The sequence below is a fragment of the Lissotriton vulgaris genome, chromosome 4_1 (genome assembly GCF_964263255.1).
Source record: "Lissotriton vulgaris chromosome 4_1, aLisVul1.2, whole genome shotgun sequence".
Lineage (NCBI taxonomy): Eukaryota > Metazoa > Chordata > Amphibia > Caudata > Salamandridae > Lissotriton > Lissotriton vulgaris.
Genome location: NC_141691.1, coordinates 1,173,045,237 through 1,173,071,235, shown reverse-complemented (window position 1 = coordinate 1,173,071,235; position 25,999 = coordinate 1,173,045,237). Strand labels below are relative to the sequence as shown.

The 25,999-nt window shown below is 45.2% G+C and overlaps 1 protein-coding gene across 8 annotated transcripts in view; it reads left to right on the top strand.

Annotated features, from left to right (window-relative positions):
- RELCH (RAB11 binding and LisH domain, coiled-coil and HEAT repeat containing) overlaps positions 1 to 25,999 on the top strand; it is an 853,871-nt gene that overhangs the window by 88,755 nt on the left and 739,117 nt on the right. For all 8 annotated transcript variants that reach the window (XM_086965401.1, XM_086965404.1, XM_086965403.1 and 5 more), the window contains exon 2: positions 10,468 to 10,557. In XM_086965401.1, the coding sequence (XP_086821527.1) occupies positions 10,468 to 10,557 (90 nt within the window). The remainder of the gene's footprint in view (positions 1 to 10,467; positions 10,558 to 25,999) is intronic.

The window sequence follows — 25,999 nt, the reverse complement described above, 5'->3', positions numbered from 1 at the left end:
CCAATAACATTTTTTTGCTTTTGCCTATGTTTGTTATAATGGTGAGGGCCCGGCAGCTCCACACCAGTAAGTTTTTCTAAAACGCAAGCCAAAACAAGTCACACATTGACAAAACTAAAAAGCTGACCAACAATTTCAGACCTACTGGCTTTGCCAATACTTGTTTATTTCTGATTGCTATAATCTTATTGGAACTGGTTACACTGGTTTTCCTATTAAGAAAAATTTTGGGAAATGCTAGCTTGCATCAACACGTTACCAAATGATGCTGCAAATAAATTGTACCTGAAATTTTACAGTAGTTTTGCAAAATGTTTTTATTCCTGCTTTCATTTTTTTATGAACATTTTATTTTGAAAGCAAAGATTTCTCAATCTTGCTTTCAAGCTTCTGCAAATATTTGCATCAAATCAGAGAGCATTCTGGGAGCATTATACATAGAATTGGAGGGTTAGACACGCACCAACAGAAGTTGAAGATATTGCAAAGTTGTCGCGTGCTGCTGGGGCTTCGCTCTCTGAGCCTTGGAGCGTGTGGGAGAAGTATCAGAATTGCAAATCCAGAGTTGGAATTGTCCCCCTACGCACAGCGTTCAAAGTACCCCACCAAGGGTATAATAAAGTAAATCCAAATTAAAAGGTTGGTCCATTATTGATTTCTTTTTTTTTTTTATTTTTTTTTTGGAGGACCTTTATTTAGAAAAGGGTGCACACAGCTATTCAGCCAAACATCCCGGAGGCATGGCAGCAAAAATAGAAAATCAGACTGTTTCGGCACACCCAGGAGAGCATCTCAGGATTTGAGAGGTCAATTTTTTAGAAAATAAAACAGGATATGCACAGTAAAAACGTAATACAGTTCCATATGTTAATGAGATGGAAAGAGAGAAAAGAACAGGAGGGGGGCCTGCTACGGGATCTAAAGTAGATACAATCACCGGGTGGGCAGGGAAGCATGTCCAACTGCAGAGACAACAACATTTTGAAGCGAGCAATATAAGCAAGCATACATTTCTGAAAACTCCCGACTAATGCCCCACCCGATGAATCCAATGACAGGAGAGACTGAGCGGCCACAGTCCCAGCACCGCCCAAATAGTCCAAACAGTAACCCAATAAACTGACCCCCAACCCAGGGAGAGAGAAAAAAGGAAGTCCAGTCAAACTAAAAGAAGAGAAAAAGGCCATAGAAACAGAGATCGGAAAAACAAAAATACCCCCCACCCTGCACCCCTGCAGATGGCTACGGCCTACCCCCCTAGCAGCGTGCCTATCGCCCAGCAACCAAAAACCCGAAATATAGTAGAAAAGAAATTTATAAAGGAGGGAAACACAGAAAAAGAAAGAGAAGAAAAATTAAGGGAGGAGGAGAACCACGCATCCCCGGTCGCACTACCCCCCTCCTGCAACGTACAGTCCTGGTCATTTAACAATCGGCAGCAAAGCAAAGTAAATTCGGTAGAACCCAGGAAAGACGTCCTACACCGCCCCGCCCCCTGATACAAGAAAATGGCGGATCCCGGGTCCCTCACGAATCCCTAGCATCCGGGTCGAACACCAGTCTCACCCTTGACCGTGTTCACCATGAGTTCCGCACACCGCACCCGCATATTCACAGGATAAATCAAAAGTTCAGCCAGTCCACGAATCTTTGCGGCGAGTCCAACGGATATCCACCGTCCACCACAATCCTCAGCCGCCATGACACTCGCCACAGTACGACCAGATCCCGACCGTTCCATACTCCACCACACTGCACAGCTCACACGATCGATAGATGTTCGCTGTTTCCGTGGGGTCACAGTTTCATTAAAGTCATAGGGAGACGAGCACGTGAACACGACCACAGGTGGACTCGCCAACGTGGGCGGGCGATACACCATGGCGGCGGGTTCAGCCGCACACAGCGGTACAGACATTGCTATCCAGGCTTCGACACTTGGAGGGCCTCGAGTCGTAGATTTCAGGATCAAAGTGGGAGACACGGCTCGCTTAGGGGGACCAGACGGATCAGAGTCCTTATGTGATCGGGCAGTTTCGGTGTCATCCACGATCGACTTATGTGAAAGAGCAACCATGTAGGAGCACAGACCCTTAATGGCGGCCATCACGGTTCGCAATGATGGCTCTTCTTCACCCCACACCGCCGCAAACTGATCGACTCCAGACATCAATGCGCCCTTCGGGTCACCCGATTCCCCCAGGGATGAAGTGCGATGACGGCAGGCGGGGGCAGGAGGCACACAGTCCAGCAACGATAGGGCCTTAGTCCATTATTGATTTAATCTCATTAATGGTTTCAAAAGTTCATTCATGGATTGAAGATTAAATGTAACAAACAATATCCAAAATGCTCGAATTGTAAATCCCTATGCATTTCGGGCTGTCAAGTGAGCCCTTCGTCAGGGGAAAATCCAAAAATGCTTGGGAGAAAGCCTCACCTCTTTCTGGCCACTGCTCAGGGTTGGAGGCCCCGCTCTGTCCGTCAATGCCCCTGGACTGATCCTTAGCCTCATATTGCTAAACTTTGGAAACGTGTGTACACAATTATACTAGAGCCACGGTCAGTAGTGCAGTCAGAGCTTACAACATTTACGTTAGAGTGCTCAGCTTCAATTAATGACCCATAAATACAGGTTTGAACAGCATTAACATAAGGACAAATATATTACCTGAACTGCAGATAGTGCCCTGCCCTTATCCATAAAGTGGTTCCTCAAACTGGCAGCCAAAGGGTTTGTTAAGTATGGGGTTTTGCCTGTTGTCTCAAGGACAAACTACACATTAAAACTTGTTGCCCTTGACCCCAAACAATATCTCCTGGATGTCAGGCTATAGGAATTCCACATCCCTGGTATCAAAACCTTATGTGGAAGATCACTAGTGGATGTATGTTTTGATACACATCTGTCCAGTCTCTTTTGGGGCCGTCCATTGACTTGCACCCTTCCACTTCCTCACCAGGAGTTGCATTTTGACTCCCCTTAACGTGAAACCAGGCGAGGTTCATTACTTGCATGTGCCCACTGCTGATGGGTTGTGCTAGAGGTGAGGGTACACCCATGTAAACTAAGGGTGGCAACCTAGGCTTAACAAAAATGGGCCTCTCACCCTGCCCATCTGACCTTTCCATTAAATGTTGCTTGACTGCTCAAAGGCCTTGCAATAAGAACAAGCATTGGCAAAGCCAATCAGTCTCGCCTATACAAAAGCTTTTGGCCTTGGTGATGTGTTTTAGCCATGTTGAACACCAGTATGGCTGTTGTTCAACATGGCTGAAAGTTTGATGCATGTGGTGGGGTAGAGTAGATTAGGTTAGAATGGAGTGGGATAGAATTGGGTAGATTTTAGTGGTGCAGATTGGGGTAGCATGGTGTAGAATGGGGTAGATTGTTGAGGGGTAGATTAGGGTGGGTAAATTAGCATGTTGTGGATTGTATTGGAGTGGAGTCTGGTTGATTGGAGTAGGGTAGAAGTGGGTAGATTGGAAGAGTGTGGTAGAGTGGAATGGAGTGGGGCAGAGTGTGATCGAGTGGAGTGAAGTCAATTGGGTGGGGTAAGTTGGAGTCTGGTAGATTGGAGTGGGGTCGAGGGGATGGGATAGAGTAGATTGGGCTAGAGTGAGGTAAATAGTGATAGAGTGGGGTAGAGTGGAGTAGATTGGGTTGGGGTCAATTGGGTTGGGGTCAATTGGGTTGGGGTCGATTGGGTTGGGGTCGATTGGGTTGGGGTCGATTGGGATGGGGTCGATTGGGATGGGGTCGATTGGGATGGGGTCGATTGGGATGGGGTCGATTGGGATGGGGTCGATTGGGATGGGGTCGATTGGAGTTGGGCTGATTGGAGTGTGGTGGAGTAGGGTGGATTGGAATGGGTTAGATTGGGTGGATTGGAGCAGGATGGATTTGATGGAGTGGATTGTATTGGAGTAGATTGGAGTGGGGTAGATTGGAGTGAATTGGAGGGTAGATTTGAGTAGAGTGTGGTAGATTACGAAAGTGTAGTGGGCTAGATTGGAGTGAACTGAGGTTGTGTTACATTGAGTGGAGTGGGTTAGATTGGATTGTAGTTGAGTGGTTTGGTGGTACATTGGAGTGGATGTATTCGAGTGGCGTAGATTGGAGTGGGTTGGGGTAGATTGGATTGGGTGAGATTGCAGTGCAGTGGGGTAGATTGGAATGGGGTGAAGTGGGGTGAGGTAGATTGGGGTGGGGTAGATTGTGGTAGATTGAAGTGGAGTAGGGTAGATTGGGATAGATGGGAGTGGAATGGGGTAGATTGGAGTGGGGTAGATTGCAGTGAGGTAGAGTGGGGTAGATTGGGGTGGAGTGGGGCTGATAGGAATGGATTGGAGTGGATAGATTGGGGTGGAATTGTAGTGGAGTGGGGTAGATTATAATGTGGTATATTGTGGTATTGGAATGGATTGGTATAGATATGAGTGGGGTAGATTGGACAAGAGTGGTGTGGGATAGAATGGTGGAAATGGGGTGAAGTAGGCTAAGTGGTGTGGCATAGATTATTCGCCGGCGCCCAGAAAGTCTTTTACAGCCCCTGCAGCTATGCCTGTTCCGGCTCCGGTGTCTCCGGCACCGCAGCCTTAGCCTCAACCCCCTGTAAGACCTCAAATGGATCCAAACCAAGGGACTTCGGATCCTTATTCTTCTTTTCCTGGACCAAGAGCTGATCCGTCGCATTTCCTAAATGCAATGTTTGGCATGTTTGCCAAGGCATCTTACCCTTCCGGTGCGCCGTTTGAGTCCGTAGGTCTGCTTGCCTTTAATTTGGGCTTTCCCCAGCAGTATGCCCAGGTGCCTTTCGTGCCGACAGCTCCGTCATCACCGTGTCTGTTGCCAAGGTTTTTGACTCCGATACCTCAATGTCCTGCGATGGCTGGTGTTGGACCAACATATTCCTGGATTTTCGAGCGGCGCCTTTGCCCGCTTCGGAAGGTCCTTTTGTGACACCGGTAACGTTGTCGCCGGCGATGCCGATCCGGATCCTGAAGCAGCGTTCCAGGAGGGAAGCGCAGAGACTGCTGGAGGAAGAGGAGTACCAGGAAGAACATGAGTAAGGGGAGATCCTCGACTCCGTGGACGACTTCGAGGGTCTACAGGAGGCCAGTGTCCTTGATACTTCTTTGTATTAAATTAGAAACTCCCCTCTCTCCCAAACGCTCTGTGATGCTAAATCTCATCATATATACCTGCATATTGGGCAAATGGCAGGGGGTTTAACTTTACTTTTTTTTTAATTGAAAGTGTACCTTGATCACACCCATTAGCAGAACAGTATTCTTGGTGCTATTGCTCATAATATGAAATGAGGGATCGAAAGGCTGGGGGTACCAGGCATCAGCTGTTCGTGTTAACCTTCCCACAAACGAAACATTTAAAAAAATGGCCATCACATGAGTATAGATTGAGACTTCAGCGCATAGTACATAAGCAAGCACATGGTTTGTTATGTTGCAGAATTTCAGGTTAAAAACAAATGATCAATACAAGCCAGCCAGTCAAACAGCTCAGTGGGTTGAGTGCCTACACCAGGCGTTTGTGTGTGTAACATGTAAATCACAAGTATCCATTGCACTAAGGCAGACAGTACCTTCTGTTCTTGAGAGGTGAACAAAATAAGTATCATGATTTTATTAGGTAATTTTGACAACACTTGTTAAAGGGAATTGACGCATTTCATATTGTGTTTTGATTTCTATCAAATGGTAAATGTAATTTGGGATGTGTTGTTCATGTGTGCCTGTGGTTACACAAAGGAGTAACTGCGCATTAGCTGTGGGCGCTTGGGTGCTTCATCTGCCTGAGGAGCACACTATCTGGCCAAGACCAATTGACTTTGCCAATTCTTTTCTACATCAGCAAGTCTTACTTTCTACTTTGTGGTGGAAGGGCGAGTACATTAGTGGTGCAAATGCAGTAATGACGGGTGAAACCTCACCTGGAAGCTAATGGTTATGAGTGCCTGCTCAGTCATGAGTGAACATTAAAACATCTTACTGACACCCTGGTGGTGCGCACAGTCATGACACCTTGCAGAACTGCAGGCATCTAGCACAAGGAAATAGGTACATAAATAACCCAGAAATAGATATTCCGGCCTAGGAAAGAACCTTGTGCTGCAGGCAAGAGGAAGATATAATGGAAGAAAAGGGATGAAGAAGCTTGTAAAGGTCCGGCTCTAGAGAAGTACCTTGTGCTGCAGGCATTCAGCACAAGGGAATAGAAAGGTGTGAATAAGGAAGTGAGAACTTGAAGAAGGTGGGGCATTGGCAGGGCGAAGGAAAGTGAAGAAGACGGGAGCCGAAGAAAGGCTTGTGCAGCAGGACAAGCTGACTTCCTAGTTACCCGAGTTGCAATACTCTTCTTGAATTATGTTCGTGTTTATAGCCGGAGGTTCGGGAAAGCAGTTTGTGATACACTTGTGAGAAAAATTCACAGGCCAATGTAAATATCAGTCGTTCTAAATATACATTTTCCTCCTCCTACAGCCTAAGAATCGTAGTCAGCTGGTGAAGGAGTGAACAAACTCAATAACGCTGGAATGTGAAAGGTTTGCATATCCCAGAATCCCTGAGCTGTGTAATTGGATTATCATAAAAACGTACGCCCTTGATTGCTAGCTACTTTGTACCTTGCCTCGATTTGTTTTTACAAAATTAGCACCACATATGACCCTTCACCATACAAACAGGTACTTGCAGAATGTTGATTCAGAGTCCCTGCCCTTGAACAGTAAAGTAGAGAGAGGTGGAGTTGTCCTTATGTCTGGCTATCAAAAACCTGGCTGTGCAGATTAACTGAAAGAAAACAAACTTGTTGTTTGCTCACTAGGGCTCACAATTATTTAAAATTGTGTGACTGAGCGTCGGTCCTGCCGTAGAGGGCAAATGCTTTACATAGGGCCTGAATCGATAAGGCTTTACATTTACCTCTGCTGCTGGTTGGTGTGACCAGCGATCAGTGTCATTGGGATGGGGTGGGATGTGATGGCATAGTGCAGCATCGGGTAAAATGAAAGGTTGTGGCACCACATTCAGGAAGTTATCGCTCGTGGTTATGCACATTCGCCCAGCAATGGGCCCTGAACTGGAGAGTGTGAAACAGCACTCCAAAGCAGGAAAAGGAAGGGAGTGCACCCAAAGTAACCAGGGGAATTAATCACAATCTTGGAGTAGCCACGGATTGCCATCTGTAGGAAGTAATTCACAAAGTAGTTTTTACTAACTTGGCCCACCCCGCTTCACTTCTGGAATCTGACATGGTCAGGTGCATTCATGATGGTATGGCTCTAGGCAATTCACTAGCAAGTTAAGGTGTGTGGAGGAAACGGGGGGGGGGCAAACTTCGCAGTAGTTTGAATTGGAATTAGGAACGTTTTCAGCCTTATTTATATCAAATTTGACGTATGTTAATTATACTTTTAGAGACATTCATGGATTGGTATTGAATGTACGGTCAGATTGACAGTAATTGAAGTGCTTTTACAGGGTTCAATACATATTATTTTTGAGTAACAGGCATCATTTGAAAGGGGAAAGTGTATAAGGCACAGGTTATAAATAGGGGAGTTCAGTCATAGGAGAAGGGTTTTCATGTTTGTAATTGAAATTATCTGCCAAGATGCTGGCTCAGACTTGCTGCTTTAATTATGTTTTTTTAAACAATGGTTTGTGAAACATTTATAATTTCGTTTTTCAAACGAAGTATAGATTTTTTTTGCGCATTTGTAGCATGCACATATCCTTCCAGACAAGGAGTAGACTTGCAGTGGTATTGAAAACATTAATGCTGGGGAGTGAAGCTTGTGGGGCTCCAAGATAGCAGTGGTATTTTCGCACTCGGGGCAGTTCTGATTGCTGATGCCGGTATGTGCCAGAAAGCAGGGAATAAGTGGAGAAGCCACAGTCAGTGTTCGTTTCCCCTTGGGGAAAATGAGTTCTTGGCAATGCTTCCTAAGACTGTGGTGGCGGGAAGTGGGCGAGACATAGATTAAGAGGTTGGAGTTGGTTGACATTGTAGTGATTGAGCCCACTTTAGGCTTCTACAGTGGGACAATTGACCTGTGAAATCGATGTAAATTGAAGCACACCATCTTCCTTAGTAAATATTGGTACAAAAGGAAACTGTTTTTCCCCCCTCTGGTCTCTGTACCCTAGTGACCTTCTAGGGGGCAGTGGGTGGCAGTGGACAGGTAAGTCCCAACTGCCTTATTTTTCCAGATCCACTGTTCAGAAAGGGGAGACAATGATCATGCATATGCTTAAGGAGCTGTAAATCGATAGGAAAGCAACATTTCCTCACTTGAGCAGGTCTATTAAGCAATCAAGAGCTGAACGTTATGAATCTAGACCACTTGGTTTCAGCTTCTGAAAAAATGCTGCAAACCAAGAAGAAATGGCCAAGAGAAAGTAGATGTTCTAAGAGTGTGCTTACTCGTCAACCACTACATTTCAAAGTAACATTTTTAGAAAAAGGGAGTGGATAAAAAAGGTGCGGATTCGGAGGCATCCCACCCAAATCTGGGCATTTGACAGCTATAGCAAAGGGTTTCTTTGTTCTCTGCATTGAGAGAGCCACCAGAATAATCCAAAGACCATATGAAAAGAATATGCATTCCTACCAAGGGTCCCAGAGACAAAAGGATCAGTGACAGCACAACGCTGGCCGAGCAGGGCAAGACAAACAAAGGTAAATAGAGACAGAATTGGAAAAAGAGTAACATAAGTGGTTTAAGGCTTGCTTTCCTTGACTGGAATTGTTTGATCTTAATGCATAGGCAGGATCTACAGTTCGTCAGGAAAAAGATTACCATCCTAGGAAAGAACAAATTGAATGTGAGATAGGAACAGGCTATTCATGATTTCTGACACTGCTGGAAAGGTGATAGTTACATTATTCGATTGGTCTTTCTTCACAAATCAAAGAGTGACAGTTAAGCTGAATAGACACAGCTTCACAGTTAATGGTTGGAGACAGTTATGACTGCGGATCCTTGGTAGTCCTGGAATTATTGTTTTGGTTGTTCAGTGTTGCACTGCGTTAGTAGTTAATATAGGTGTATGTCTCTGCTCACTTCCCCACATCCCTCATAGTTCACTTACCGGTGGTATCCGAGGGCTGCGATGTTAGCAGTGATAGTCCCAAAGATTTAAAACACACAAAGAAACCGAATACTGATTCAGTATTGGCATTGAATGTTTGTACTATTTCTAAAGTGTTTGATGAACCAAGTTTGGTAAACATTTTTCCTTTAGCACTATTGTAGTTTTTTTTTTTTGTGAGGTCTTATATAGCACTCGACTTACCCTTGGGCATCTCGGCGCTTGCATTGGGAACCCGTCCTGGCCTTTCCCTGTGAGATAACCCGTATTGGGCATCCCCCAGGGGAAGGCCAGGCATCCCGCCGCGGGGGGGGCCGTTGTGGAGATTAAGCAAGCTTAATGCCCAGAGTTGCAGAGTGTGAACCCATGATTAGAGTGGGCACCGAAGCGAGAATTATCGAGTCCATGGACAATTGGGCTCAAGACCCTGCCGCGTCGGGAATTGAACCGTGGTCCCGGGTCTGACCTCTGCTTCAGGGTATGCCTCCTCTAACCAGTGAGCCACACTTCTCTTTAAACATTTCTTTATGTATTTATGTAAAGGACCGACATCATGGGCTCACATACAACTTGACTTTTATTTCTGGTTTACACAATAGTAAAATAATGAAAAGCTTAACAAAGCAGTATAGGTACATTACATGTCTAGATTTATAGAACAGACTGCCCCTTTCCAAAGAGCTGTCAAGGAGCAGTAGTACTTCAAATCGGCCAAAGGATCATTAAAGTAAATCTCTCAAGAGATTGTTTTGCTTTACATTATTTATATTGCAAACTGTCATTATATAAGACCATACACTGTTGAGAAATAGATCATATCTGAATGTTGCGTGCTACAATAGTTTTAAATAAAGCTGAGCTCTTGGCCCCATATACATTTAAAGAGCAATAGGTGCATTGTTTGGGGACTCTTAAAATAGAAGAGTAGAGTAAACCAGGAAGTGCACTGTTCTCTAGTGTGCCTCTCTCAAGTAAGAAATTAGAATTTTGATTTTGATAATAGATGGCTTTCTAATAGAGAGGGACAGGGAGTTAAATATTTTAAGGGCCAGTCAAGAGAAGACCTTCTTCAGGATTCTGTGATTTCTTAAACCTTGGAATGGAACAAAATTCAAACCCCAAAAGGGGTCCTGGGACCAGTGTGTCTAGGCAGTATTTCCAAGTGTTGATGTTATTTTTGGATGATGGTGTGTAAAGGTGAGATGTTTGAATTTACTGTTGCTTCATCCAGAACGCTGAGTTGAATACAGAGAAATTGCAACGACTTTACATGTACTGTTTATTGTGAAAGCAGTGAAGAGTGCGCTAAATTGATTGTAAAACAGTGTTCTCTTTCTGCTTTTATTGTAGACCGAGCTGGAAGCATCAGTACCTTGGATTCATTGGACTTTGCACGGTACTCTGATGATGGAAACCGAGAAACAGACGAACGGGTTGCAGGTGAGTAGGACCTGTGGTACATTAATTTTGAAGAACCATTGGTTCAGAGTAATTGCAGCGTGTTTCATTCTACTAAAATTCTGCATGGCTCCGCCGTTGAACCATGTTTACGATCATCACCTTCAGCCTCATCTCTTTCCATTCGCTTACTTTATGACTGATAAATTGGGTGCAAGTTGCAGTTGGAACTTTTGAGAGTTTCTTCATAGTTCGTCTTTAGCTGTACCTTTCTGTCTTTTTTTCCTGCAGTTTTTGTGAATCATGCTCGATAATACTATTCTATTTACTGTTTCCAATTAGGTTTGACTCGTGTAATTATTTCAGTTATTCTACTTATTTTAAGCGTTCGATTTTCATTAAAACCACTCTAATTTTGTTCACATTGCTAGTGAGGACATTTTGAAGTCGTGGTATGAGTTGTTGATTTCGAATTCCAGCTATCCAACTTTATCTGTACAAAATGCTAAGGACAAACACTTAATCTCAAAACCTGAGACAATGGAATGCATTTAATCTTCTTCATAGTTTTTTTGGTGTCCTTCGGGGGTGAGCCTTGTATATAAACATGGAATCCAAGCTATTGACCGAACAGCGTTTTAGATTTCTTTTAAAGCAAACCAACTTTTTCACGATTTTAGACTTTCTAAATCAGACCTCAACCTGATAATGTCTCAACCTGAACTTTATGCATCCTGTTATGTTATTCTCCTATTTAATGAATATGTTCATATCCATTTACATTTCTATATCATCAAACATGAAATATCTTTAACGAATACTTGTAAAGCATTTTCTTTAATCAAAACTCCTTGAACTGCATTCAGTTAGTATATTCAAAATGTTTCATAATTTTTCACTTGTTTAAGATCTTGATTACCACCTCTGTTGTATTTCGGGATATGCACTATGCCCACTAATTAAATTTTTTCTAGTATCTATTTCTGCTGCCAGTGAACCTCCAGATGACACTTCCACCTCTTCTTGATTTATGCGGCCTAAGTAGTGAACCCTACATATATTCACTCACAAATACACACAATGGCATAAACACAATCGTCTTTCTCTCATGTTCTACATTTTCTTATTTTCGTATCTCAAAAGTCTCTGTCAGTTCCTGCACCATTTCTAAAAGTAACTTATTTACCTTCGGCAAGATCACAATAGTTGAATATACCACATTTGATTAAAAAAATGTAATGCAGATTAAAACAAAGAAAACAAAAAAAGACTGTATTATTGATATATTGATTTCACATTTGGGAAAGAATCTGCACAGAGAATAGTTAAATGCACTTTTTATGTGCGCTGTCCACATTTAGCATTCCCATATCTGCTAATGTTTTCCAAAACGAAAAGCTTAATACTAATGTTACTGGACTGTCTCCTAAAAATTCAGCCAGCCCCTTTTGAACGTGATAAAGTGCTCTACATGAAATCATATTGTTAGTTTTAGGAGCAAAATGCTGCATTATAGAGTGTTTGATAGCTACCGTACATTTGATCTTTTTGTTATAAATTTATGCTACACACTGATCGGCTCTCACTGTCCGAGTTTGTTTTTGCATACACCATTCATTCTTTTGACATTTTGTTGCCAGGTTTGTGTTTTACGTTTACCAGAGGTTAAATCACTTTTTGATTGTTGCTCTTCATATTCTTGGTTTTGAGCTGTAGAACACTGTTGGTTTGCAACTGTTGGAAATCTGGTTTACGATTTCTTGTTCTTATTGTTTTTTTATTTAAATTCTAATTATGTTATTAATGTCAGTTACTTAAATTAAAGCAGAAATATAGAAAGCAATATATATATAATCCCACAACATAGATGTTTCCAGTTAACAGTGCCGTCACTCTAACACAAATGAAAGTGAAAAAATACTGAATAAACTCATAGTGCACAGCACAGCTGGCCCAAGTGCCCTCAAGAGCAAAGAAGAGGAAACTGAGGGACAGTAGAAATAATACAATATCAACAACTTGACCTACATAGAATCTTCTCAGCCACTTCCCCTTTCCCAGAGGAGGTAGGTTAAAGCACCTCAGGCCCAATGAGAATGATAATACCAACCCCCTTGTGCCCTTCAAGATACGCCAGCTGGATAATTAACTGTTCACCCTCTTTGATTCACCTGTTCTTCACTTGCAAACTTTCCAAGAAAGACCAGGTAGAATCCACCTGTGAGAACATGGAGCACTTGCCCTGATGTGCTTCACCCTTGGTCTAGCAAAGTGATATGTCACTTCTTTAACCTCCCGGTCTCACCTGGTGTCTAGCTGTGCTTAAGACTAAAATACTTGCACCTCACAAGCACCAGGTGTGGCTGCTCTTAAAACTCTTACTCTCTAATCCATCAAGTGTAACTAGACCATCAACCTGCTACCTATATCCGATTTCTCTTTCCATTCCCTTCTGAGACCCGGAAAGCCCTTCTTACTATTTGCTGTTTTCTCTCCACCACAGACCAAAGCGAATCTCTCATAACTTTGGACATCTCTTCAGTGAGCACCTCAGCTTAAACACCTGTTGAGAACCTCAACACTCTAAAATGTGTCCCCCCTGCGTATGTTATCTGAGTTCTCAGCTCTTGTATCTCACTTTGAGACTGCCTCAATAAGCCACTTCTTGGCAAACACCACGTTCTTAGCCTACACTACCCTGTTTTTATTCCATGGTTTTCATCCTTTTGGTCAAGCCTTCAACTTCTGTTTTACAGACTTAATAGTACTTTTCACCTTCTCTGGTTTCTCCAGCAGTTCGGTAAGCAGTGCATAAATTGAAAGTAGGAGTGACGTCTCCCTGACGGTCCAGTGACCTGTGAAAAGTATTTAGGTTCCTCTCTGATTGTTCTTCTGTTTATTTTATTTAAAATAGTCCTCTTTATGATGCCTACTGTCACACACCTTTAGTTCAGAGATTCAATGAACTTTATTCGGTGTGTGTGAAAAAACCACAAAAGTATGCATAAAAACAAATACGTTACAAATAATATCAGATAAACATGTCAAATGGCACTTGTTAGACAACACGGGGTAAAAGTTAATCACATCATAAGAACACATAAAATGTCATTTTAAAAAAGCAATTCAGTTTCATCGATCATCATGGGCTCAGCGCTTTATTGGGATAATTATACGTTTACGTACATTAAGTGCATTTATAATAATAATGCTAGGGTCTGTCTCAACGTGGCGCTTTTAAGTTCAGACAAATATTTTACTGCAGCATGATGTGATCCATTGCCATAGGCAATCAAAAGTGGTTTTAAGTAATAACTTCTAAAACAAGAATAAAAGTAACAAAACAGCATAAAGTGCACAATGCTCTGTTTACTCCGTCCATCGCATGGGCAAAGGCACCTGTCCGAAGGACAGGTTTTTATTATGGGAAAGGCAACTAAATGAAGGACAATTCCAGATCGGAATCTAACTAGAAACGATGCATAAGGAATATGTTGGATAATTCGGACAGCCGGCTGCTAAGGTAAGTGTTAAATAAAAGATGACAGTTCGTTTCCTGCTTTCACTAGCAAGCCGGATTTCCCCCCTGTTATGCACAAAATATAGAGAGCTTACTAAGTTATGAAACTTGTAGAGGGTTAGTCCGGACTGACATATTAAACAATTTACTAAACACAGAATTAATATAACTTAGCTTGGGAATCGTCATGGCATTATCCAAGGAAAAGTCTTGTATAATTGCGTTTGTAAAAGGAGTTTCTTCCTTGGTCCATATAGAGTGCCTTAGCAATATGGGGCATGATGCAACTAGATCTGTGAGGTACTGAAGCCCTACTTCTCTGTGAGTAATCTCAGATAAAGCCGAAATGGACAGACTAAGAAGATGTTTGAGAAAACAATTTTTCTTAGTCTGCAATGCTTTACTACCGTAGTGGCCCCACACACCAGCCCCAGATGTTTTGGTAGATAAAACCCTTGCCCTATAAAAACCAGACATCTCCTTGACCGGCCTAGAACCCAGCTTGGCTGAAAATTTAAAACTACCATGGGTACTTCTGTCCATTTTGCTCCTGACATTGGTCATTTCACGAGTTCATGAACCATTACCAGAGAATGTAATTCCCAGGTAGCAGACTGAATCAACAGAAGTCACAGGTGACTAGTCCATAAAAAAGGTTCTACTTTTTTTTAACCCTAGTCCGCATACCATTATCTGAAAGAAACAGTTAATTATAGATTCCTTACCTTCGAATTATCCCCCACTGGAAAAAGTTTCGTCGGCAGTACCCCTGCGTGCCGGTCAACTTTGCGTTTGTCGTTGGTGTCGTGGTCGCCAGGCTGACGTCGCAGTAGCTACATAGATGCCGCCCTCGTGCGCCAACGGTCGTTCTTTCTTTTTCTGCGCCAGGAAGTGCAGATCCGGAGAGAGCAGTACCCCCAGTAATTTTCTGACTGACTTTTTCTCGACTTTTGTCAACATCGTTTTTTGAGTCCATCAACAACTGGCACACGAGGGATGCCCGGCTTCAAGGCTTGCGGTTCGTGTAGCCGACTGATGTCGGTTAATGATTCGCACCGCGTGGGCCTCTTTTGCCTGGAGAGCGAACACGACTGCAAGTCGAGCTCAGACTGCCGGACCATAAATCCGAAGTCTTTGCAGGAGTGGTCCCGAAAGCTTCTCAAGGCCCGGCAGTTGGCTCCACCCCGTTCGAGGTCCCGGTCGCGTAGGAGGTCGAGGCACCGGTCGTGGAGCCATCATCACTCTTCATCCAAGTCTTCGCACTTGGGGTCAGGTAAGTCGAAGCTCAAGAAGAAGTCGAAAAAGCATTGACGCTCTTCGACTTCGCCCTGTCCGTCGGCCGACGCAATGAGGGATGCGGGTGGTGCACTTCCAGCGGCTCCGTGTGTGGAGGCCGACAGGCCGACCCCGGCCTCCACCTCGAGGTAGACACAGACCCGGACCAGCGTCGACCGACTCCAGATCTGATGCAGACGGGTACTTTTGTGCCCCTGTTTTAGTCTAGCTCTTTGAGACCAGATTGGCAGCCAGAGGAGATTAAGAAGGGCTGGGAGGGGTCTGGAGACCATTTAACCGACCAGTTAGGTTATGAACCAGACTGGAGAGAGGAACTGGGGAAAGCCAGTGGTCTGGCTTCCTCACCAGACCTTGGCATGTTGTCTCCTCCTACCGAGGCTACGGAGGAGGGAGCATCATACGCAGTGGTATTGCGTACTGCAGCTGAGGTTCTCACTCTCGAGCTACCTACAGTGGCAGTCAGGACCAACCTCCTGACCGAGGTAATTCAACCGGCAGCGAGCTCTTCGGAGCCCCTGCTGCCATTTAATGAAGCCCTTATAGACATGTTTTTGGGCCTCTGGTCCATGCCCAACACAGGGGCTCCTGTGGTCAGAATGATTGCCCACCGCATCCGTCCGGCCCCGGGCAACCTCACTTCCCTCTCCCAACACCCCACTTCTGAGAGCTTGGTGGTCCTTATCACTCTACCTGATAAGGAATCCAAAAAGCTGGACCATCTTGAGAAGAAGATGTTTTCTTCTTCCAGTTTAGGACTGCGGTCGGTAAACACTGCATGTCTGTTGGGCATGTTAAACCCACTCCATGTGGGACACGGTTACGCAAGTGCTTCCTTATTGCCCGGGCCCGGGCTGTACTCTCTTGGGCAGTTACCGAAGGGAAAGGAGCAGCAAGGTTTACCACGCGCTGTGGGCTGGATACCGCCGACTCACTAGGCAGGACGATTTACACGTCAGTAGCCCTTCGATGCAACCCCTGGTTGAGGGCGACTAGTTTTTGAGGGGATGTCCAATCCACTCTTATGGACATGCCCTTTGATGGCCGTCGCCTATTCGGCGATAAAGCAGAGTATGCGCTGGAGCGCTTTAAGGACTCTCGGGCTACGGGCAGGTCCTTGGGCCTCTCCACCACCTGCCGTACGCAGTCTGCCTTTTGGCCCTTTCATAGCTACGGAAGGGGTGCCCTGCCATGTCCCGCCCAGACCCACAGGCCGGGGCAAGTTGTTCAGCCCCTATATGGCCGGGGACGTGGGACCACCTCCGTGGTTCTGGGGACCAGCGGCCAGGCCATTCCACCACAGCCCCCTCTGCAGTAGCCTCCAAACCTTCCTAGTCTGACCTTTCAGGGCCACCAAACGCCAGTGGGTGGCAGGATTCGCTATCAACTCCCCCACTGGTGCACCATCACGTCAGACAGGTGGGTTTTGCAAATAGTCTGAAGGGGCTACTCCCTCCCCTTCGAGACTACCCCTCCCACCATGCCACCACAGTACCACTGCATGTTGGCGGAATATCAGGCCCTTCTCGAAAAGGAAGTTTCTGCACTCTTGGCCAAGAGAGCCATCGAGAGAGTTCCTGTCCCAGAAGTAGGTTGTGGTTGGTATTCCCACTACTTTCTGCTGCCCAAGAAGGACAAAGGCCTGTGTCTTCTCTTGGGTCTCCGGAACGTCAACTGCTTCCTCCGGAAGGAAAAGTTCAAAATGTTGATCCTAGCTCAAGTCCTGTCTGCCCTGACCCTGGAGACTGGATGGTAGCGTTGGACTTGCAGGGCACTTATTTTCACACCCCTGTCCTGCCGGCTCACCGGCGTTACCTGCGGTTCAGGGTAGGCAACAAGCCCTTTCAGGTTACCATGCTCCCCTTTTGGCCTTACATGGGCCCCTCGGTGTTCACAAAAGTAAGGGCGGTGGTTGCAGCTCATCTGCGCAGATCAGGGGTTCCTGTCTTCCTCTATCTCGACGACTGGCTGTTGAAGGCAGGCTCGCTCCAGGCTGTCGTTTCCCACCTCCAGACTACGACTGACCTCCTGCATTTGCTGGGGTTTTCCATCAGCGTGCCAAAGTCACACCTGACTCCCTCTCAGAAGCTCCTCTTCATCGGAGCGGTTCTGGGCATGATGCAGTTTAGAGTCTATCCTCCCGAACAACGAGTCCGGTATATTCGGGCTATGATTCCGATCTTTTAGCCTCTATTCTGGGTTTCGGTCAGGATGACCCTCGTGCTACTGGGCCTGATGCCTCCTGCATCCTTCTGGTGGACCATGCCAGATGGCATATGCGGGCTCTGTAGTGGGACCTGAAATTCCAGTGGGCACAACATCAAGGGAACCTGTCCAATTGCATCTATTTTAGAGGGCACTGCACACCAATTGCAGTGGTGGCTAATGAACCATGATTGGGTTGATGGCAGATCCCTCTCCCTTCGTCAACCAGAGTTCACAGTGTTGACGATGCATCACTTCTGGGATGGGTCGGCCACATGGGGAGATGGAGATCAGAGGCCTCTGGTCTCCGGCAGAGTCCGTGCTCCATATCAACCTTCTGGAGCTTTGGGCGATTTGTCTTGCACTCAAAGCATTCCTTCCCTCTGTCTGGGAAAGAGTAATGCAAGTGTTACCAGACAACACCACAGCCATGTGGTACTGCAACAAACAAGGCAGGGTGAAGTTGTGGACCCTATGTAAGGAGGTTCTCCAAATCCGTACATGGCTGGAATATTAGGGAATATCCCTGGTGGTTTAACACCTGGCAGGTTCCCTGAAAGCCAGGGCGGACGAGCTCAGCCACAGGTGCATGATGGATTAGGAATGGCGTCTTCCCTCGGAGGTGGTGCAAGGTCTCATTCAGCAGTGGGGAGAGCCTTGGTTAGATCTATTCATCACCAAAGAGAATTCGATATGTCGGTCTTGTGTACACCTTTCCGCCTATGCCACTTCTGCCCAGAGTGCTGAAGAAGATCAAGCGCGACCGGGCCAAAGTCATTCTTGTGTCTCTGGAGTGGGCACGAAGAGTCTGGTATCCAGAGCTGTTCAACATGGCCAACGATCTTCCGGTCAAACTGCCTCTTCGGGCTGATCTTCTGTTGCAGCAGCAGGGGAAGGTCCACCACCCGAACCTATCCAGCCTCCACCTCCTTGTCTGGAGATTGAGCGGCGGCAGTTGATGTCATTTGTTCTGCCTCTCGAAGTCTGCGATGTTATCTTGGCAGCCAGGCGTTCCTCCACCAAGATGGTATATGCCTGCAGATGGAACAAATTTGTGGCATGGTGCACAGCAAAGGCTGTGGATCCCCTTTCCACCCCTCTTTCTGAGGTTCTCTTATTACTCCTTTCTTTGGACCAGTAGGGCTCTTCTCTTGGCACTCTAAAGAGCTACCTCTCGGGCCATTTCAGCCTTTCTTAGGCTTCCTGATCAGCCTTCTCTTTTCAAGTCCCCTGTTGTAAATGGATTCCTTAAGGGTATTGTTCCCTTCATAATGCCCCAGTGGGACTTGAACTTGGTTCTCACATATCTTATGTTGGCTCCCTTTGAGCCACTACATAACTGTCCTCTCCAGCTTCTCAGATTGAAAACTGCCTTTCTGGTGGCCATCACCTCTGCACGCAGGGTGAGTGAGCTTTCTTTCAAGCCTCCTTTTCTGGCTGTCCATCCGGGCAAGGTCGTTCTTAGAACTCAACCTTCCTTTCTTCCCAAGGTGGTTACTTCTTTCCACCATGGCAAAACCATCAATTCACCTACCTTCTTTCCTCCTCTGCATCCTTCAAAAGAGGAAGTGAGGCTCCACCGTCTGGATCCAAAACATACGCTTTCCTTCTACTTGGATCGCACCAAACAATTCCCGGTGGATGGCCAGGCCTTTGTTGGTTTGTGGGTGCTAAGAAAGGTTGGGCCATGCACAAACGGACCATCTCCAGGTGGGTCGTTTTGTGCATCAAAGCTTGCTATTCTTTGGCAAAGGAGGTGCCTCCAGTGGGACTGCGCGCCCATTCCACTAGGGCAATGGCAGCCACCACTGCTTTGGGATGGGGAGTCCCCCCTTAATGACATCTGTCAGGCATCTATGTGGGCATCGCTGCACACTTTCACCAAACACTACTGCCTGGACAGCCAAGTCCCGAGAGATGGCTTTTTTGGCCATTCGGTTCTCCAGATCTTTCTAGTGTGAACTTAATTTGCAGACCCACCTCCGGGGTTGGTATTGCTGGGGTTTCTATTCTAAGGTAAGGAATCTATAACTAACTGTTTCTTTCAGATGAACAAGTTGCTTACCTTTGGTAACAATATATCTGCAAGAAACATAGGTTAGTTACAGATTCCTTACCGCCTCACCCATCCTCCCCTTTCTGCGAAAGGATTTCTAGGGTTAAGGACTTCCTTTCAGGGCCGTAGTTTTGTGCATCGGTGGTCAGTGTCTTGCATGGCTCTGTGCTTCTGGTGTGGAAAGTCGTGTACAAAAGTTGAGTCATCATGCAAGGGTGGCTTCTATGCAGCTACCGAGACTTCATCCTGACGACCACAACGCCAACGACAAACGTGGAGTCGACCGAAGCCACCTTCTGACGCTCAGGAGTAGTGCTGACAAAAAACTTTCTGGATCCAGTCTGATGCCTGAGGGTAATTATAAGGTAAGGAATGTATAACTAAGATATGTTTCTTACAGATATATCATTACCAAAGGTAAGTAACTTGTTCGTATAGGTTTTTCTTTTACTATTAACCAATTTCCAGGCGACAAAGTCCCCAAAGGCATCCATTAAATGTTGAAACCCCACAGGGGTTCTGGCCAGCAGGACCGTATCATTTGCGTACAATAGTACTGGGGTGGGGCGCCCAACCACTTGGGGAACATCATCGTAGACTGTTTGTAAGATCTGATCCACCCCATTAATAAATAAAGAGAATAAAAGAGGGATTAATACACACCCTTGTCGAATGCCGCTTTTGACTGCAAAATTATTGGTACATTCCCCACGGGGTCCGTAACGTACTTTGCTTGCCAAGTTTGCCTACAGTCTAGCCCAGAAACAGATAATTGGTCTGGGTGCTCCCATATCGAGCAAAGTGGTCCAAAGAATGGAACAATCTACTAGATCAAAAGCGCTGCTCGAGACAGCGAAACAAAGATATAATCTTCAACCTTTGACACAGGTGTACTTCCCTATAAGAAGATCAAGATTTACACATTGCTAGATGGTCCCCAGGCCTTTCCTAAAACCAAACTGGGCCGGTGAAAGTATTGAGCAGTCCCAAGCCCATTCTTCCAGTCTTTTAAGCAGGACTTGGCTCATCACTTTTACAGATGAATCTAGCAATGAGATAGGCATTTAATTTTTGCGATCTGATTTGGTTCCCTTATTATGAATGGGACCTATAATAGTTACCCCAGGTAGGGGGAAATATTGTCTCTGCAGCCGTGTTAAAAACTCTGGTAAAATTGGCGCCCATAAAACAACATTGTTCTTAAATAAGTCTACTAAGGCCCCATCTGGGCCTGAGGCTTTTCCCCCTTTGGTTTCCTTCAGGGCCCACACCACTTTGTGTATTGTAATATCCAAGGGTAAAGGGGGCCGTAACAGCTGCTCCCTGCTTAAAGTGGACCCCATTCCTATTATTGGGGGATTGAAAATACCAGTAAAATGGGTAACCCAAGCCTCACTAGTAACGTTAGACAGCAATTCGGGAAAGGAATCGTCCTTTAAAAAAGATGAATTAACAGTATCCCAAAATAATTTGCTATCACCTGTATTTGTTGCTTGAGACAGTTTTTACCAGGCCACTTCTTGCAATTCTTTTTTTCTTGCTAGAAGTACCTCTGTGTTTAGATCTAAGGGATTTAATCAATGAGCTGTCTCTAGGTTTTTTACTGAGGGCCAGCTCCAGGTCCCTAGTGGCGGTGGTACATGCATGGTCGAACCAGCCTCTGCATTTAAACAAGCGTTTGCAATGCAATAGGTCTCACATTTGCAAGAGTTTGAGCTATTGGCATTGTAAATGACAATGTCTTTTATTTATATGTTTTGAAAACCTGCAATCAGTGCGTAAACACGCACTTTGTACTCCAAGTGGTTGCTTACGAGAAGCAAGGCTGGAAGTAACTGCACCTCTTTTACTGCCAACCTGCTTCAGGTAAGGAAGGACTAAAAGTACAAAGTGTGTGTTTACGCCCCGCTTACAGGTTTTCAAAACACATAAATAAAAGGCATTGCCATTTACAATGCCAATAGCTCGAACTCTCGTAAATGCGCGATTTACTGCATTGCAAATGCTTATTTCTACTTCTAGTCTTTTAATTTATCTTGCAATATGCTTGTTGAGCTTGTGTGATTATTTTACTGAGGATGGGAATGTCAGTGGATTTAAGAATGGGTGAAAAGGTGGAAGTGAGTGTTAGAGTGCATCTATGATGACTTATTGAATGCCTAACCTCACCTGTGAATTAAGAGGTGCTTTCATTTATAAGACTTATTGGCAATGCCAATGTTTGTTTTGGTTCTTCGGAGGGTAGAGTTTGGGTTTAATTTGGGCTGCTTTAGACACTGCTGCAGGTAAGGGCACGGCGTGGTTACTAATAAAAGCAGACAAACTAAACCAGATTAAGCAGGGGCAGTGTGTGCTGATTGTAAGGGGGAAATACTGGAGTTTGTATAGAGACAAACGGGGAGGAGGGGGTGAGAGGAAAATACTGGAGTCTTGTAAGGAGGCAAAGGAGAGGAGTAGGCAAGAGAGCAAGAAGCAAAATAACCTTTTTTTTTTTTTTACTAAGGGTTACGCTGCACAATTCTGCGTTGCACCTGCAGCTTTTAAAGTGTTGCATGAATCAACGTAAGTGCTTTGTGTCTTTTTGCAGAAGCGCTCCTGTAAAATATTAGTAAATAACCTCATATTTGTTTATAAACTGAAAAGACTTGGTGAAAGAGGAGAACGTCAGGAAAAGAGAACCGGAGAGCGGAGGGGATGGAATAGACAAGAGAATTTAAAGAGAGAAGGGATTTAAGGGTAAGATGAAAAAAAAAGAAGTAAAGATATAAAAATAAGGAAACTCCAGAAGAACAAATTAATTATACAGAAAAGTAACATAGAACGTGAGGATGTAGAAAAGCAAAAAAAAAAAGAGAAATTGATACCACAGAAAAGCAAAATAAAAGCATTTGAAGGGAACAAGAAAATGCGTGCTGAAGAGTTGTGTGTATGAAAGCAGAGCCATCAAAGACATTCATCTTTTCTGAGTCAATGAATGAAGTATGATGAGTTGGGTAGTAGCATATGATATTAGAGCGCTTGGAGACATAAGTCATACATAACGCGCATCATGACTCTCACAAGCATGTAAGGTAGGCAGCAGGGACATGGGGGAGCAGGAAACAAATGCCTAAGAGAGGGGAGAGGTGGAAGGTAAAAGGGTTGTGGGAGAAGGCCACTGTGAAGAGGAGGGTGAGGATTTGAAGAGGAGGAAGGTTTGATCTTGCCCCCTGATTGTGCCCTGCTTCCTGGTTAGGCCCCACCCCTGAACTCAATTTCCACCTGTCCCGGGTTCCTGCCTGTGTGCGCACACCTGTTAGTGAAACCGTGCACTCATGCAGCATTAATGCCCCGCTCCTCCTTTTTAAAACCAGGCATTAACTGGGGACAGTGAGCACCCAGTCCTATGAACATCCCACAATTAGCAATCACTTCAATAGCTCCCCACCCTGCGACCTCACCTCAACCCCAGGAGGAATTAGTACAGGAAATAAAAGCTGAAAGTAGCGCCTGGAGGCCATCTTCAGGGGCTTGTTTAACAAAGGATGGAACGTGGGTAGCTCCCTGCTTGAGTCTTGTCACACCAGGAAATGCAATCCGGGTCTATACATATCAAAGCAACTATTTAAAGAAACTTGAGAAAGTTAAGAACAAGCGAAGGCTGAAAGGGCCTGATGTTTAGCAGTTTGTATTGCATAACTTACATTTGGCTTGAGTTTGACGTAAATAATTAATTTACTCTCTTAATTTCTATGCAGGTAAGTACTTAATCAATAATAACTCAATCAGAATGAAAAAAGACAGAGTCCGTGGTGTTAGAGTTTCTAAGGGTTTTATTCCTCATAAAGGAATCAGGATATCATGTTCTGACCACCACAGGGTGTCAGAAGGGATAGAGCGCTGAATTTTATTAACAATACATAGCTTATATACTTGATTTATACCATAAGAATCAATGTAAGAGGCGTAACAGCTGAGAGAAGACAAGATAACAGTATACACGTGATACTAATACATCATCGAGAGGCGTAAACTAGGCGTGAACCAGAGGTGTGTGCTAGAAACGTCACTGATAGGTGACGCAAGTGGGTGGCACCAAGGGGTGGTGCTAACAGAATGTTGCAATGTCAGCAGAAATCGGAAGCTTGTGTGCGCGCGCAGCTGCATGACGTGTGATTGACGGGGTGCAGGGGATTTGACATTTGCGCTGACGGAAAGGAGACAGAAGTCTGGCATGTCAGATCAACTTGTACTTCTATCATATCTGATATCTGATGTTTAGGAACTATACTATCTGGGCGGAAAAGGTCTCTAGAGCAGAAGCTGTTCTATGCTAACTGTGGATGCGTGTATAAGCGCCTGAGTGTCTACATGTGAAGCGTGGGGCACGGGGCCTTCCATGGAAGCATGGCAACAGAGGCTATGAATTACTTGCATTGAGACAGGTCGGCCCTTTGGCTCTGCAGCTGGAGAGGATGTTTACAGGATCTAGTAGGCAGGAATGTATTCTCGGGGAGCGGAACAGATAACTCGAAGGTTATAGTCAGTCTTGGCAGAAAGCAGGCTTGAGCTGAGCGCGAGGGGCCGCGCTGAAAGTAGGATAGAGTTCACGGGTACAGAGGTAGCCTGGGCAGAGTCAGGAGCCACAAAAGAGGTTCAGATGGCAGGAATTCAGGGCCTACTCTTGCTAGAGCAGGAAAAATACGAAAAGTGTACTACAAAAAGACGGTGGCATAGCATACTTAGGAACGGACTATATAATCCATTCATGGTGGATCTGAAAGAGGACAAGTTAACGTTGGACGCAAATGTATTTGCGTCTTCATAGCTGGCACAGGAGGGAAGTTACATGCACTTTAAGCTGGTACATGGAGTCGGTGGGGTACGCGCTAGGGAACACAACATGACCAAAATTTAATTTTCCTCAAGTTGATATAGGAATTCGACTAATGCCCATCGTTTTATCTATGTAAATTACACACCTTTCTTTAGAGAACCCTGTTTTAAGCACGAGCAAACATATGCACTCAATGCCAAAAAGCCTTAGAATTATACACACATTCTAACGTCTAAAGATAACAATCATTTGCACAGGTAGAAACAGAGGCCGGGCCCTAATCCCATCTTTCAAGTCGTGCAGTTACCCCACACCATGGAAGAGATGAAAGACAGCCTCCCTGTACATAGTCGCCGCATCCTGTACTACGCACTGGTGGCGCCTGAAGACTGCGTTGTGGCGAAGTTACTCAAAGCATAATGGGTGCATTGCCTTGAGGGCCCAGGGCAGGAGCGGCCCCCGGACCCAAATATAACTGTTTTTACTACCACACTGTGAATGTAGGACATGTTCCTTGACGGTCAGGGGACACTTTTCATCTTTGCAGTTTAATATAGCGTGAATTCGACCCGAAGGTATCGGCGCGCTTTACGTGAGCACCAGTTGTATTCCAGGCAGACACATTCATTTTAGGCACGGGGAGATTCAGTGATTTGCCCAGAATCACAGGATTCTTGAATCTCCTGCCAGACTGGAGCCTGGCTCCCCAGCTTCAAAGTCTGCCCCGCCAGCCGTTAAGCGACATCCTCTCGTTAGGCCATTAGTCTGTGTGGGGGCATGTAAAGCTGGACAAATCACATAAATACGTACATAAATGCGCAAACTGGCATTTAGGAAGTGAATGGAAGAACATGCTCAGGGGAGGGAAACTGAAAGCGCGCGATGCGCATGCTGCCAGCCTCCGGGGACAGGAGATGTGCACGCGTACTGAGTGCACATCTCCTGTCCGTGCACGTCTCCTGCCGCGTGTGCCACCTCCTGTCTCCCTTCGGAACAGAAAGCGGCAGCAATAGAGGCTCGCAAGCGATGCAGCGCATGCCCTGCGTTCACTAGCGAGACCTAAAAAGCCTGTTTTATTAGGGTGGGTAAGGAGAGCATCTGTTATGTCAATAATATGTCAATAATGGCAATAAAATTATCAAATGTCTAATTGGGGTAACCACATCTTCTAGACAATCCATGTTATAATTAAAGCCTTTAGTCCAAATGTCGGACAAAAATTGTATCGGGTCCACTCCGATCCACTTGATACGAGTCCCGTTAGGTATACCTGGTCCAATATCAAAAGCATAACTAGAAGATGTCACACTATGCCTGCCCCAAAAGAAGACTGACAACATTATACCGTTGTGATTGCTGAGACACCTTCAGTTCAATATAAGCCTCAAAGCACATATGGGTTATGTCTGGCTCCAGTAAGATCAGAACTTCAGGTGTATCCACTCCAACTCTTCATTCAGAGCTTTCAAGGACCTTTGTGCACTAGGATCAGGCAATGGATTCAGGCCAGTCAGAGCACCCACTAGTGTACAGCCACTTGGGGCATACTCACCTATGGTTTACTCACTCACCTAGGAGATCCATCAAGAAGTGC